The 16,785-nt window shown below is 39.4% G+C and overlaps 1 protein-coding gene across 4 annotated transcripts in view; it reads right to left on the bottom strand.

Moving 5' to 3' along the window:
• LOC133633783 (calcium-binding protein 2-like) overlaps positions 1–16,785 on the bottom strand; it is a 72,855-nt gene that overhangs the window by 34,390 nt on the left and 21,680 nt on the right. The window contains exon 1 of one of the 4 annotated variants that reach the window (XM_062026474.1): positions 619–978. The exons of 2 other annotated variants lie outside the window; for them this stretch is intronic. In XM_062026474.1, the coding sequence (XP_061882458.1) occupies positions 619–660 (42 nt within the window). In that variant the 5' untranslated portion in view covers positions 661–978. Of the gene's footprint in view, positions 1–618; positions 979–16,785 lie in introns of those variants that run through there. One more of the 4 variants, XM_062026476.1, reaches the window with a different exon arrangement.

Genomic DNA, 16,785 nt, shown 5'->3' with positions numbered 1-16,785 from the left:
TGCCATTTTTAATGTAATGTAGCATACTAACGTGTCTTTCGATTTGTTTTGAACAGGTTGTGCCAAAAAAAACTAACCGGCATAATGTCCGTTTCTAGTAAGTGAGGAAGACTGAAACACACGGTGTAGTGGAGCCTTTGCGATTAATTACCGTGACACTTTTTTAATCACGGTTAATAGTAAAACTGGCTAATCGTTGCATCCCTAGTCTTTCCGCACCACAAAAGAGCAAAACCATTCTTGTTGTGGCATGTCATCACTTTAGGGGATACATACTTTGGATCCTGCACCATCCCCTTGGACCAGAGTTGTCCTACAGTATCTAGTCTGTGAGCATGAGCTTATAAAGCCTGCTTGGATGAGAGGTCAAACTTTTTCAAAAACAATCTGAACTGTCCACTTGCAATCCATTCAATGCCCTGAGAATACATCGATCTGGATGAATGACAATAACCAAAAGCACCTTTTGGAAGGGATAGCTAACTAAACCGAGGTATTGCTGCATTTACTTGGGAGTTATGGCTCTGCATTTAAATAAATGCAATAAAAATAGTGCATTCGATCAACACCCTTTGATAAGAAAGTGTATTTTCCGGATAAAAGTGATCACTTTCTTACCTTGTCACTTTTTCTTCCAGATGTCTTGTTGATGTTTCCCATCACCCCCACCCCTTTCTCCTGGTATGTCCCGTGCTCAATAATCACATGAAAGTCCAAAGTCTATCAGCATGCTACTTTCCGTTTAAGTGGACAAGTTAGGATCCAAAATGACTTCGGGCCAGATGAAACTAAGGCTTCCAAAACTACAATCGCCTATTGAAGGGTAGTGTGTGGAGAATTACGGGGTAAAAATTCTCAGAAGTTGCAACAAGCTGCATTTCTAGTTCTGATTGCATGACCATTTCTCTCTCTCTCTCTTGCTTGCTCACACCAGCATATTTTTTGATCTGTCACCCCAGCCTACTGCGGGTGATCCCTTGAATTTGGACCAACTTAATCTAATCCATCCCCGCCCCACACTCCTCTCTCTGCCCTTCCGACATCATGTTTACGGTCTCAAAATGACGAGTCTGGCACTACATGTTAAGAGGGGGCCGATTGGGGGGTTGGGGGGTGGGGGGGGTTGGACAGAATTATGGATGGGGAGTTGGCTGTCTGTTTAATCCTCAAGCATTTCAGATTAGAGAAAAGAGTTATGTTGGACATGAGAGCGAAGGCTTGAATTGGGTTTCTCTGCCCTTTGAAAGCATGGACATGAAATTGTGACATTCCGAGGTAGTGGAAGGGAAAAATATTTTCATCTTTCAGCATATGCTGGCAAATCCGATCATCCATGAGTAAGATTACCCGATACCGATCACACGTATTAACTGTAATTGTTGCATTTATTTATGGTTGGTAGGGATGTATATCGTTAGGATTTTATTGATACCAATATGGATCGCTGTACCACAACTATGCTTGCAGAGTCAAAACTAACAACGGCACAACCAATGACGTTGACATTGGGAACATTGCGAGGCAGGGTTGCATCCTGTCGCCATTGCTGTTTATAAATGTCATTGACTTTGTGATGAAGAAGTCCGTCACCAGGGCAAATTTTGGCATCAAGTGGGGAGGGGGCAGATTAACCGACCTAGACTTTACGGATGACCTGGCTCTGGTTAGCCATACTCAGCGTGCACTCCAAGAGATGACCAACAATCTCCATGAGCACAGAAAAAAAGTCGGACTACGGATAAGCCAAGAAAAGACCAAGGCCCTGGCCGTTGGACAAATACAACACTTTCCACCACTCACTATAGACGAACATGACATAGAGTATGTTGACGACTTCACCTATCTTGGAAGTAACATCTCAAATACAGGAGACGTGGAGAAAGACGTCAATAACAGAATTGGCAAAGCTGCAGAAGTTTTCCAACGGCTTCGAAACATCTGGTCGTCCAAAGCCATCACTACGGCCACCTCTACATGTCAGTGGTCATACCAACAGCAACCTACGCCTGTGAGACATGGATGAAGACAGCCAGTATCACCAACAAGCTGGATGTCTTCCACCGACGATGCCTCATATCCATCCTGAAGATCTCCTGAAGAGACCACATCTCCAACGAGGAGGTGATGAGAAGGGCAGGTGTAGCAGCGCTGTCTGACATTGTCTCCGAAAGAAGAAGGAGAATAATGGGGCACGTACTCAGACTGCCAAGAGAGAGACCGGCAAGTGTGGCAATGGACTGGATGCCAGAAGGAGATCGGTGTCAGCTGGGACGGAGCAAGAAGAGCCGCCAGAGACCGGAGAAAAAGGATGGGACTCATCGCCCTATGTTCTAACAGGAACTGGAGGAACTATGTCTAAGTCTAAGTAATATGGATATTCTTTATCAATACTGGATGCGGTAGGCATGTAAGTATCAAACGTGACTCACATTTGTTTGTTGAACTTTCATAAAAGTTTTTGTCGAAACTGTATTTTACAGCGTAACAAATATCACCAAATATGCTATAATGACGCTATAAGATGATGAACGTGATATTTTTAGGAGCCATTTTCCTTCAGCGCATTTTCGTTTTTTCCTGACTTTATTATATTATGAACCACTGCTTTCGGGACTCTATGAAAGCTTTTTCCTATCTCTCTATTTGAACGATTGGAACACCCAAGAACAGAACAAAAATAAGGCATTTTTTGCTCAAACTCTACCCTCACTCTCACTTGTTCTAATGCTACGCTCAAGCTGCTTGACCATCATGTGAATTAAGCCGCGAAGAAGGAAAACGGATGTGACGTCATATGCAACCCTCCTATTGCCTGTACAGTAATGTCCACTTTTATTTTGGTTAATTTTAGGGCTTGTCACACCAGACATGAGGGAATGACTGGGATTGTTATGCTCATGGTAAGGTGTAAGTTTATTTATTTCTTGGCATTAGTCAACAATGTTAATTGATCAATAAACGTGCCTTGTTTTCTATCTCCTATGTTATAGTATGCTCTTTCCATTGTGACAAGGCAGGGGTTTGCTTTCCATGAGGTAAGTTTAATCGAAAATGTTAAACAAAGAATAAATGTGGTATCCTATAGTTGGTCTTTGTGGCAATATAATATTTATTTTGAGAAAAAAATCATGATAATAATTCTTCTCATCACTGGCACATGTTTTCAGATGGACATGCCTTTGATCAAGGAGTCGTGGTGCCTTCTTTTAATCCATCCATTTTCTACCGCTTGGTCGCGGGGGTGCAGGGGCCTATCCCAGCTACATTAATGGAGTGTTTCAAAATAGTAGGTTATCCATCCATCCATTTTCTACCGTTTGTCCCTTTCGGCGTCACAGGGGGTGCTGGAACCTATCTCAGCTGCATTCGGGCGGAAGGCGGGGTACACCCTGGACAAGTCGCCACCTCATCACAGATAGACAGACAACATTCACACTCACATTCACACACTAGGGCCAATTTAGTGTTGCCAATCAACCTATCCCCAGGTGCATGTCTTTGGAGGTGGGAGGAAGCCGGAATACCACGCAGTCACGGGGAGAACATGCAAACTCCACACCGAAAGATCCCGAGCCCGGGATTGAACTCAGGACCTTCGTATTGTGAGGCACATGCACTAACCCCTGTTCCACCTTGCTGCCCCATATAAGGTTATGATGATCCTAAAACATGTTCAGATCTATGTTAACAATAAACACTTTAAATATGATCAACGGGTGATTCGCTAAGCTAGTTGAACATCCGCCTGAAATCACAGACCAGTAGTTGCCTCTTAAATTGTGGCTAAGGGGGATCAAAGCAGTGGTGGGCCGTCAGGGCTGGCAAGGCCTTCTCTGATGGCCTAACATAAACAGAAATCATGAACATAATCAAAGATAAAAGTAATTTTTAGTTTACTTTCCTTAAATATCTAAAAGTATTCATATTCTCTTCATGTAATATTATGTTCCTTCTATTGCTGTTGTTTTTAGGTTAGTTTTTATCCAATCAGAATTCAGCTAGCTTATGTTGCCATGCTGTCCGAAATCTGCACGGGGTATTCAGAATCAACAATGCGGGCGTCCGTGCACTGTAAGTGAACGGGCCCATACAGTTGATAGATAAATGCGATAGCCAATCAGATCACGAGTTGTTGTCAGTAAGGCCTTCTAGCTATCCTAGAGTCGAGCGTAACATTTACGCGTCCTGTGATTGGATACTCACTTGTCACTCCCAAGTGAGTATCCAATCAGAAGTTGCACTTTAGGAAAGCAGGAAGTGTTTTTATACACTGAATATTTATCATATCATTTTTATACACTGTTTGTTTACACTGAATTTGTGTACACTGTATTTTTTTTTCAATGAAATTGTCAGCAGCACGGTGGAACAGGGGTTAATGCATGTGCCTCACAATACCAAGGTCCTGGGTTCAACCCGGGCTCGGGATCTTTCTGTGTGGAGTTTGCATGTTCTCCCGGTGCGGGCGTCCGTGCACTGTAAGTGAACGGGCCCATACAGTTGATAGATAAATGCGATAGCCAATCAGATCACGAGTTGTTGTCAGTAAGGCCTTCTAGCTATCCTAGAGTCGAACGTAACATTTACGCGTCCTGTGATTGGATACTCACTTGTCACTCCCAAGTGAGTATCCAATCAGAAGTTGCACTTTAGGAAAGCAGGAAGTGTTTTTATACACTGAATATTTATCATATCATTTTTATACACTGTTTGTTTACACTGAATTTGTGTACACTGTATTTTTTTTTCAATGAAATTGTCAGCAGCACGGTGGAACAGGGGTTAATGCATGTGCCTCACAATACCAAGGTCCTGGGTTCAACCCGGGCTCGGGATCTTTCTGTGTGGAGTTTGCATGTTCTCCCGGTGACTGCGTGGTATTCCGGCTTCCTCCCACCTCCAAAGACATGCACCTGGGGATAGGTTGATTGGCAACACTAAATTGGCCCTAGTGTGTGAATGTGAGTGTGAATGTTGTCTGTCTATCTGTGTTGGCCCTGTGATAAATGATAAATGGGTTATACTTGTATAGCGCTTTTCTACCTTCAAGGTACTCAAAGCACTTCGACAGTATTTCCACATTCACCCAGTCACACACACATTCACACACTGATGGAGGGAGCCGCCATGCAAGGCGCTACCAGCACCCAGCACGAGTAAGGGTGAAGTGTCTTGCCCAAGGACACAACGGACGTGACTAGGATGGTAGAAGGTGGGGATTGAACCCCAGTAACCAGCAACCCTCCGATTGCTGGCACGGCCACTCTACCAACTTCGCCACGCCGTCGTGATGAGGTGGCGACTTGTCCAGGGTGTACCCCGCCTTCCGCCCGAATGCAGCTGAGATAGCTCCAGCACCCCCCGCGACCCCGAAAGGGACAAGCGGTAGAAAATGATGGATGGATGGAAATTGTCAGCATAATTTAATTAAAACATTCAGTTCACAAAATTCAAACGGGAAAAAATCAGTTACAAAAAAAGCTTTCCTAATAAAGACACAAATTAAACTCCTTATTTTAGTCTAACAATGGTGTGCACAGAGCCATATAGGCTTGACATACAAGGCAAGCACAGTAACCCTTACAAACATGAATAGTTAGCAACACGTAACAATCCTCAAACCCTGACTGCAGGGCAGGCTAGCATTTAAATGATTTTGATTGGCAACTACGACCAGGTGTGCTCAGGCTGCCAATCAGGGACAGGTGAGGGGAAAAAGTGCTCAGGGAGACAGACAGAAAATGGAAATAAAATAGAAGCGCCAGACAGTAAACAAATGCAGAAAATAAGAAAACATGAGAACATGTTAGACCTGACGTGATAGGTCGTCACAGAAAAATTGTTGCTTCCTTATTTGTGATTATTCCCAGCTGACACAATGTTCATATTTACAACGGTCAGAATTACTTATAGCCGTATACATTGTCCAGAATCTTAACGGTCCTCCTGGGCCGAGCCAATTCGGAACCGGTACCAAAAATACCAGGATTAGGTATACATCTCTATTGGTGAGTGCTATTAAACAATGTCAACGTATTATTTAAACCAGTTCCTTATTCTCTTTTATTACGTACAATTGTTAGAGCAAAATAGCAAAAAAAAAAAAATAATAAAAATAAAAACATTTAGTGCTGTGCAATACTACAATATAAATTGTAGACATAAAAATGTTTATTGTACGACACAACTCTCCATTGTTTATAACGTAATTGTTATATCAAGGCTTAGGACTAATGTATTTGCTGTGATTGGTAGGTCAAAAGATGGAGCTGAGCTTTTGATAGGCGTTTGAAAAGACAGTTGCGTGTTTAGCCGGTATACATATATATATATATACATACATATATCTATATATAGTGTTGCCACACTGTTGTGACGAAACGAGAGCTGAGCCAGAAGGCAAAGCTCTCGGTCTACCGAGCTATCTACATTCCTACTCTCACCTATGGTCATGAAGTGTGGGTCATGACCGAAAGAATAAGATCGCGGATACAAGCAGCCGAAATGAGTTTCCTCAGAAGGGTGGCTGGCATCTCCCTTAGAGATAGGGTGAGAAGTTCAGTCACCCGAGAGAGACTCGGAGTAGAGCCGCTGCTTCTTTGCTTGGAAAGGAGCCAGTTTAGGTGGTTCGGACATCTCGTGCGGATGCCTCACGACCGTCTCCCTAGGGAGGTCCTCGTTGCACGTCCCACTGGGAGGAGACCCTGCGGCAGGCCAAGGATAAAATGGGGGGATTACATCTCCTCTCTGGCCTGGGAACGCTTCGGGAGGAAGTCGCTAATGTTACTCTCGAGAGGGAAGTCTGGGGGTCTCTGCTGGAGCTGTTGTCCCCGCGACCCGATTCCGGATAAGCGGTTGAAGATGGATGGATGGATGGATGGACATATATATATATATATATATATATATATATACATATATACACATACATATATATATATACACATACATATATATATATATATATATATATATATATATATATATATATATATACACATACATATATATATATATATATATATATATATATATATATATACACATACACTACCGTTCAAAAGTTTGGGGTCACATTGAAATGTCCTTATTTTTTAAGGAAAAGCACTGTACTTTTCAGTGAAGATAACTTTAAACTAGTCTTAACTTTAAAGAAATACACTCTATACATTGCTAATGTGGTAAATGACTATTCTAGCTGCAAATGTCTGGTTTTTGGTGCAATATCTACATAGGTGTATAGAGGCCCATTTCCAGCAACTATCACTCCAGTGTTCTAATGGTACAATGTGTTTGCTCATTGGCTCAGAAGGCTAATTGATGATTAGAAAACCCTTGTGCAATCATGTTCACACATCTGAAAACAGTTTAGCTCGTTACAGAAGCTACAAAACTGACCTTCCTTTGAGCAGATTGATTTTCTGGAGCATCACATTTGTGGGGTCAATTAAACGCTCAAAATTGCCAGAAAAAGAGAACTTTCATCTGAAACTCGACAGTCTATTCTTGTTCTTAAAAATGAAGGCTATTCCACAAAATTGTTTGGGTGACCCCAAACTTTAGAACGGTAGTGTACATACATACATACATACATACCTGCATATATATATATATACTGTATATATATATATATACATATATATATATACATAGGTATATATAGGTATATATATATATATATATATATATATATATATATATATATATATATATATATATATATATATATATATATATATATATATATATATATATATATATATATATATATGTATATATATATCCATCCATCCATTACCGCTTATTCCCTTCGGGTCGCGGGGGGCGCTGGAGCCTATCTCAGCTACAATCGGGCGGGGTACACCCTGGACAAGTCGCCACCTCATCGCAGGGCCATATATATATATGTATATATATATATGTATATATATATATATATATGTATATATATATATATATATATATATATATATATATATATATATATATATGTATATATATATATATATATGTATATATATATATATATATATATATATATATATATATATATGTATATATATATATATATATATATATATATATATATATATATATATATATATATATATATATATATATATATATATATATATATATATATATATAATATGGTGGCAATATTCTATTTATCTGTGTGTTTTATACCAATGTTGTTCCGACAATCAAGTTGCAATAATAAACCCATTAATAGCATCAAAGCCTGATGCTTTATCATATTTGTTTTAATTATCATTATTGTCATAGTATGACACTCACACTGAACTTGTTTGACTTACAGATGCATTGTTTTGTTTAAAAAAAAAAAAGAAAATAGTGCCAAGATTATTTGACTCGAAGAGTTCAACGAGGAAGCCTCCCACCGAAATTATATTTGAGTCTAAACCTGTTGCTAACTTCTATCCCGATATTTGAAAACAATTTGGGTAGCTTTTAACTTAGACTTAGACAAACTTGAATGATTCACAAGGGGAATTGTTTGAAACAGAAGATCAATTACAAAAGAAGGAAAAGGATAACGAAACACTCACAAAGGGAAAAAACAACGGGGGGACGAAAATCCATGTATTCTTTTTCTACCGCTTGTCCCTCTCAAGGTCGCGGCGGTACTGGAACCTGTCCCAGTTGCACTTGGCGGAAGGCGGTGTAGACCCTGGACAAGTCGCCACCTCATCGCAGGGCCAACACAGATAGACAGACAATTTAGAGTTGCCAATCAACCTATCCCAAGGTGCATGTCTTTGGAGGTGGGAGGAAGCCGGAGTGCCCGGAAGGAATACACGCAGTCACGGAGAGAACATGCAAACTCCACAAAGAGAGACCCCGAGCCTGGGGATCGGATCCAGGACTTAGACTTAGACAAACTTTATTGATCCACAAGGGACATTTTTCCACACAGTAGGTCAGTTACAAAGGATGGAAAGGGTAAGGATGGAAAGGGTCATGCACACAGGGCACAAAAAGAGGGCGAAAACAAAAAGGTATAAAGTATAAAGGACCTTCGTGTTGTGAGGCACACACACTAACCGGGGAATAAATAAAATGTAGACCAACAATACGAGATAAATTGTATATAACAACAGCTGCAGCGAAGATGGGGCTACATAAACATAGATAAATTATAAGTAAATACAACTGAAAATATCCATCCATCCATTTTCTACCGCTTGTCCCTCTTGGACATTAATTATTTTTAAATGTAAATGCTAAAAATGCAAACAATAGTAACAGATAGCAATGTCAGCAACCTTGTTATTACATGGGAGCATATTTTGCTTTAATAGACAGTTGGGAAAATGCTAATTATTAATGTGATATGCATTGTATTTCTTAGCTTGTCTTTAGGCACAAATCCTGACTAAAAACATAAAAGGATGCGAGAGAAGAACTATGACGTAGTTATGCAATAAGTACTATTACATAAAAATACATACACTGTTTTATAATAGTTTTGTAATTTTGAGTAAATTACCATCTAATATTCTCATTACTGTTACAGTACAATATACAGTTATGAACTGTGAAATAGGGTGACACAGGGTTTAGTGCATGTGCCTCACAATATGAAGGTCCTTGGTTCGATACCCGGGCTTGGGGTCTTTCAGTGTGGAGTTTGCATGTTCTCACCGGGACTGCGTGGGTTCCGTCCGGGTACTCCGGCTTCCTCCCACCTCCAAAGACATGCACCTGGGGATAGGTTGATTGGCAACACTAAATCGACCCTAGTGTGTGAATGTGAGTGTGAATGTTGTCTGTCTATCTGTGTTGGCCCTGCGATGAGGTGGCGACTTGTTCAGGGTGTACCCCACCTTCCGCCCGAATGCAGCTGAGATAGGCTCCAGCACCCCCACGACCAAGAAAAGGGACAAGCGGTTAGAAAATGGATGGATGGATGGATGGAACTGTGAAATATCTTTACAGCATTTTACTCGAACTGCAGAGCTGTGATTTTACGGTAAATTACAGTAAACTTAAAACTAAATGCTGTAACTTCACAAGTTTAATTGTATTGTTAATTTCTCTCTCTTTTCAAACAGCATACCACTACTTACTGTGAACGTATGCGCTCCGTAGCCTACGGAAACCCTTAAGCATCAAATCATTTGTTTTTACAAATTACAAAGGACTATGATACAGTATTTTACTTTGAAATACTGTATATAAGGATATCGTATTTTTTTTACAGTCATCTGTTGCAATGTAACAGTACATTTTGATCACAGTATTTTACTGTGGAATATATCCATCCATCCATCCATTTTCTACCGCTTGTCCCTTTTGGGGTCGCGGGGGGTGCTGGAGCCTATCTCAGCTGCATTCGGGCGGAAGGTGGGGTACACCCTGGACAAGTCGCCACCTCATCGCAGGGCCAACACAGATAGACAGACAACATTCACACTCACATTCACACACTAGGGTCGATTTAGTGTTGCCAATCAACCTATCCCCAGGTGCATGTCTTTGGAGGTGGGAGGAAGCCGGAGTACCCGGAGGGAACCCACCCAGTCACGGGGAGAACATGCAAACTCCACACAGAAAGATCCCGAGCTCGGGATTGAACTCAGGACTACTCAGGACCTTCGTATTGTGAGGCACATGCACTAACCGCTGTTTCACCGTGCTGCCCTGTGGAAAATAAACTTTGCAAAATCCTGGTATTTTTTTTTTTACAGCATACATTTTCTCATGTAACCCCCCCCCCCCCCACCCCCACCCCCCTTTGTGTGGGAAGTTGGGGGTGTTCTAATTGAATTGACGTTTAGCGAGGTCTTGCATGTAGAAACATCCACTTTTCATTTTCACAATTTCACACCACGGTGGGTCAATTGCAGGAGGTTGGAGTTAAGATTTTTTTTTTTTTTTTAAAGAAAAATCCAAAATGCATCCCCCCAACTGGAAACTGTGCCTTATTCTGAAATTTGTGTATTCCAGCTTTATCTTTCCCCCGAAAGATGGCAGCAAAAACACCTGCTAGCTCACGTAAAGCCCCACTCTTTTACGGTAAACCAGAGTAATGTCTGTTTATTGTCCGATTAGTTAATGAACGATTCAGAGTCTCCATTGTCTTTATTTGATATGGAATTGTGCAAATGTATTGATTGCTCGTGGAGAGAATGTTAAAGCAAAATGAATCATATGTAACATACATTTATAATTGAGTTCAATGGACAAATAATATATAATAGCCTCCCCCCTGTTATGTATGGATAAATAGTAGGACACTTTTAGGGCAGGGGTGTGTAAAGGTCCGGTGGCACATTAAGTGAAAACAGCAAACGTGGAAAAATAGAACAAAATCGCAAAATGCACAAAGAAAAATCAGAATTAAGGTTATCAATGACCAATATTACCCATCAAATGAACCTAAAATAGGATTTTTTTCCCCCTTGTGGTGAATATTGACTACAGCAGTGGTGGGACATCAGGGCCTAACCTAACCAGAAATCATGATCATAATTAAAGATAAGTCATTTTTTATTTAATTTCCTTAAATATCTAAAAGTATTCATATTCTCTTCACGTCATATTACGCTGCTTCCAGTGCTGTTGTTTTTAGGTTAGAGTTTGTATCCAATCAGAATTCAGCTATCTTATGTTGCCATGCTGTACGAAATCTGCCCGGGACCTTCAGAATCAACAATGCACTGTAAGTGAACGGGCATATACAGGTGATAGACAATTGCCATAGCCAATCAGATCACAAGTTGTTGTCAGTAAGGCTTTTTGTAGCTGGTCCTGACATTTACGTGTCCTGTGATTGGATACTCGCTTGGGAGTCCCAAGTGAGTACTGTGTGATTTTTTGAAACAAAATACATCTTTAATAAAAGAAAAGCGAAAAATAAACAACACAAAGCTTTGTCTCTACATGTATATGGAGTTTTTAAATATAAAAAAAATCAACATAATGAAATGTAAATATCATGATGTATAATTATTATATTTTTATTAAAAAAAAAAATGTTTTAGGCAGGGGGTAAACATTTTTCCCTCTTGCATTGTCAAAACATCACCACGAGAGTGCAGCCAATCACATCTTTCTTGCTGTTGCATATAGAAATCCGCAAATAGCTGCAATACCCAGTAGCCACCAGCAGATGTCCCCAAAGATAAGGGTCAAAAGAAGACCGCAAGGTGCCGAAAGGGTTCCAAAACCTACTTTTTTATACCATAACTAACCTTTTAAGCGGAGACTCATCAAACAGGATTCTCCTAACCTTTGTGAGACAGTGCAAATTAGATTGACACATATATATTACACAATATATGATGTGATGACAAACAAATGCTGAACATAGACTTGGTTATATAATATTATATGCCTTGCTTCACTGATCCAGATTAGGAAATGGAACCTTCAGTCCCGGAATGGCATTCCTTGTTATCATACATTGTCACACATAAGCTTCAGATGAAGTATGTGGTTTGGTAGGAAACTCACTTTGCAAAAACGTATACAAACTAGTGATGCGTTTGCAGAACAGAAGGCATCAATCCCTTGACAACAGTAAGCACAGAAGTTCATTAGGTCAGCAGGGAATCCAGCAAGATAACGCGATTTTCAAAAATGTAATTCTTACTGGAGGTCTGATGATGTGCTGTCATAACATATAAACACAGTTACATGTTGGGTAGTGTGGCTTTAATACACGGACGATGTACCAGTTTGAAAAAGTACATCCTCATTAATTATTTCTCTGTACATGGAGAATCATCCACGTACATCGAACATCATTTGACCTACGACGTGAGATAATCTCCCGTAAGGCTGCTTTGACGTCTAAGATAAGAAGATACAATTTACTTACAGGGTGTGTGGTCAAGTTGGGCTACAATGGGTCTAAATTGTTGTACGCACACGGACAAACGCATTGAAGGGAGATATCACCAAACTTGTGTTGGAAGCTTAGTAGTATAAAGTCGGAACATTTGACAGGTCTGTTAGATACCGAGAAAACAAGCTATTTTTCAAACCTTGTCCTTCAAAACGTTTTAGTGCACTGTCAAACTTGTTACGAATGGTTTGGTATTTTGCTAGCACTAATGAAAACATGTTGTAAATTTGCGTATTCATTAATTAGCTTAGAAGTTTGTCCTGCTCCTGTAAAATCTTAATCACTTGTAACACCCATTAGCATCGGCGGATTTTCTTGAAAAGTATGTGATTGTATACAATGTCAATGACAAAAGCCGAAACCCGTCTGGCTGACACTGTATTGATTTTTAGTCATCAGGCTGACAAGCAGCTAATTTTGTGTCTCCATCCGCAGTGCGGAGCCGCTCCTCTAATATGACGACAATAGTCACCTCCATTACAGCAAATAAACTGCATTTCTTAGTGTTGTATTTTTCCGACTATAAGACACTACTTTATTCCCAAACTTTGAACCCTGCATCTTATTCAATGGTGCGGCTAATCTATTAATTTTTATCCGCTAATGGCTTAATTATAGAATTGATTAAGCAAAAATAAAATCAAAGTACTAAAAGACTCACTTTAAGAAACTGTTCAGACCTAAAGGGTTGACAAAGTACAAAGAAGAATAAACATCCTCAATAAATTGATAAACATCTTGAACCTTATTTAAAAAAAAGGGAAAGTCGTATTCATCTCATATGAAGGATGAATAAAGACAAATTACTATTCTGTTTTGTTTGATCAGCCGTTTTACTACCGTGCTGCAGGCACCGTTTGAAAACTTCTATTTGCATCAACAGCTGATGCAAAGAGGAGTGGTCGATCCTGGGTCCCGACTTGGAACAGCTAGAGCTTCCAACATGGCGGCTGATCCGTGGTCACCTGATAACATCTCCACTCAATCACATTGTTATGAGAGATGCACTGCATCCTGTCAGTAAGATAGGAGTTACACCAAGAAAAGGCTAAGTCTGTCATACCAATACTTGTTTTGATACATTCTAATATAATGTTATGATTGACGGTATCGAAAGCAGTGCTAATATCAAGTAGCAGCAACATGGATGACGCATCAGCATCCATCGTTAGCAATAGATCATTAGTCATTTTTGCGAGGGCTGTCTCCGTGATTTGCCCTGAAACCAGACTGGAAGGGTTTCACAGAGATTGTTAGACGCTAAGTTTTCATTTAGCCGCTTTTCAACAATTTTTTCAAGGATTTTTGAGATAAAAAGGGAAGGTGGGACACAGGCCGGTAGTTTACTATGAGGTCAGGATCAAGGTTAAGTCTTTTGAGCAGAGGAGGATTAACCACTTTTTTAAATACTAGGGGAAGAGTACCAGAGAAAAGTGATAAATTAATAATATTTAACACTGATGGTCCTAATATTACAAACAGCTCCTTGATAAGTTTCCCAGGAAGAGGGTCAAGTAAACATGTGGAAGGCGGGTACACCCTAGAAAAGTCACCACCTCATCGCAGGGCCAAACACAGATAGACAGACAACATTCACACTCACACTCACACACTAGGGCCAATTTAGTGTTGCCAATCAACCTATGCCCAGGTGCATGTCTTTAGAGGTGGGTGGAAGCCATTCAATATAAATATTTAATGGAAAAATGCACATTAACTTCACCATACACAATACTTCCGATTAGTTTTATCCACACAAAAGTATTATAACAAAATTAAATGAACAAATTAGCATGCCAAGCCTCACAGTCTGATTCCCAGCTGTAACCTCAATCTTTCTCAACCCACAGTTCAAAAATGTTTCCAATTAAATGAAATTTGTGAATACTAGTGCTGTGTTCAAATAGTTGAAAATTTGAGGATTTGATTCTGAGGAGTCTGATTCGATTGTCAACCTCACAGCTGAATCATCAGACGTTAAAGGGATGCGAGTTAATAGACTTAGACTTAGACAAACTTTGATACCTGCGTTCATCATTATTCATCCTTCCATCCATTTTCTACCGCTTGTCCATTGCAGGGTCACAGAGGGGATTGCTGTCATGGCTCGGGTGCGCGTCAGTGCGCATTCATCTGTGTGCTGCACTGAGTGTAGCTCCGAGAGCGCGCAAAGTGCGCGTCAGACCGGCGTCAGCGAGCAGCTGCAATCAATTACCGGCAATCTACGCACATGGCGCTAATGAGAGGTCCTGCCTTCAAGAGTCTGCTCAACCTGCTATCCGTGGCCAGAACATAACCTTCTGTTGATGTGATGTCCCGTAAGCGATCGTTGGCTCTATGCAACTTAGCTCTTTGCGCTTCGTGTTTTCTTCCCCGTGTTTGATTTGTCCCGTCATCTCCCTTGTGCCCGCAGTGTTTTCCTTCCGTTGCCTTGGATTCGAGCTGTGCGTCTCGACTCGATCCCGACTGCATCCCCACTCGATCCTCGACCCCCGCTTTGGACACGGACCTCTTGTCGCTCTCCAGCCCCACGCACCTCCCGCTTGGATCACGACCTCTGCTGACTCTCTCAACACTACACGGTAAACCTCAACAGCTAATCATTCATACACATAGTCTTACACCATACACCCTTTGGGTTTTGTCACACTCCATTCCTTTGTTGTTTAATTAAATATATTTTTCATTATTTATTCTATTATATTGTTTATATATATATATATATATATATATATATATATATATATATATATATATATATATATATATATATATATATATATATATATAATATTATATATATATATCTATATATATAGATATATATATATATATATATCTATATATATAGATATATATATATATAGATATATATATATCTATATATATAGATATATATATATATAGATATATATATATATATATATATAGATATATATATATATATATATATATATATATATATATATATATATATATATATTATATATATATATATATATATATATATATATATATATATATATATATATTCTATATATATATATATATATATCTATATATATATATATATCTATATATGTATATATATATATGTATATATATATATATATATATATATATATATATATATATATATATATATATATATATAGATATATATATATATATATATCTATATATATATATATCTATATATATAGATATATATATATATAGATATATATATATATGTATATATATATATATATATATATATATATATATATTGTATATATATATATATATATATATATATATATATATATATATATATATATAACAAATACAAAGAGCAATATTGCCCCTTTGTGGTTCTGTGCCGTCACAACTCCCTCCTACATACATAACAATTGCAGCCTGTCCCAGCTGCACTCGGGCAGAAGGCAGAGTACACCCTGGACATGTCGCCACCTCATCGCAGGGCCAACACAGATACACAGACAACATTCACTCTCACATTCACACATTACGGCCAATTTAGTGTTGCCAATCAACCTGTCCCCAGGTACATGTCTTTGGAGGTGGGAGGAAGCCGGACCACCCGGAGAGAACCCACGATCCAAATCCAAATCCAAAAGCTAAATCCACACAGAATCAAACCCAGGATCTTCTCACAGTGAGGCATAAGCCCTTACCACAGCATAATTATGCTGCCCTCATTATCATCAACATGTAGAACAAAATACATGTGAGCAGAGTTTTAGAGTGTAAGAGATCAATCTTAGTTTTGGTTGTCACTTCCTCAGAGCGGTCGCTTCTTCCTGATGAGACGTCACGTATGTAAGAAACAGCTCGCCACGCGTTGGGTTACTACATCTCCTATTGTCTGTAATCGATATGTCTGCACACAATAATATTTTACTAATAGT

The sequence above is a fragment of the Entelurus aequoreus genome, linkage group LG18, assembly GCF_033978785.1.
Source record: "Entelurus aequoreus isolate RoL-2023_Sb linkage group LG18, RoL_Eaeq_v1.1, whole genome shotgun sequence".
Lineage (NCBI taxonomy): Eukaryota > Metazoa > Chordata > Actinopteri > Syngnathiformes > Syngnathidae > Entelurus > Entelurus aequoreus.
Note: the sequence above shows the minus strand (reverse complement) of the source record. Positions and strands in the feature narration are given on the sequence as shown.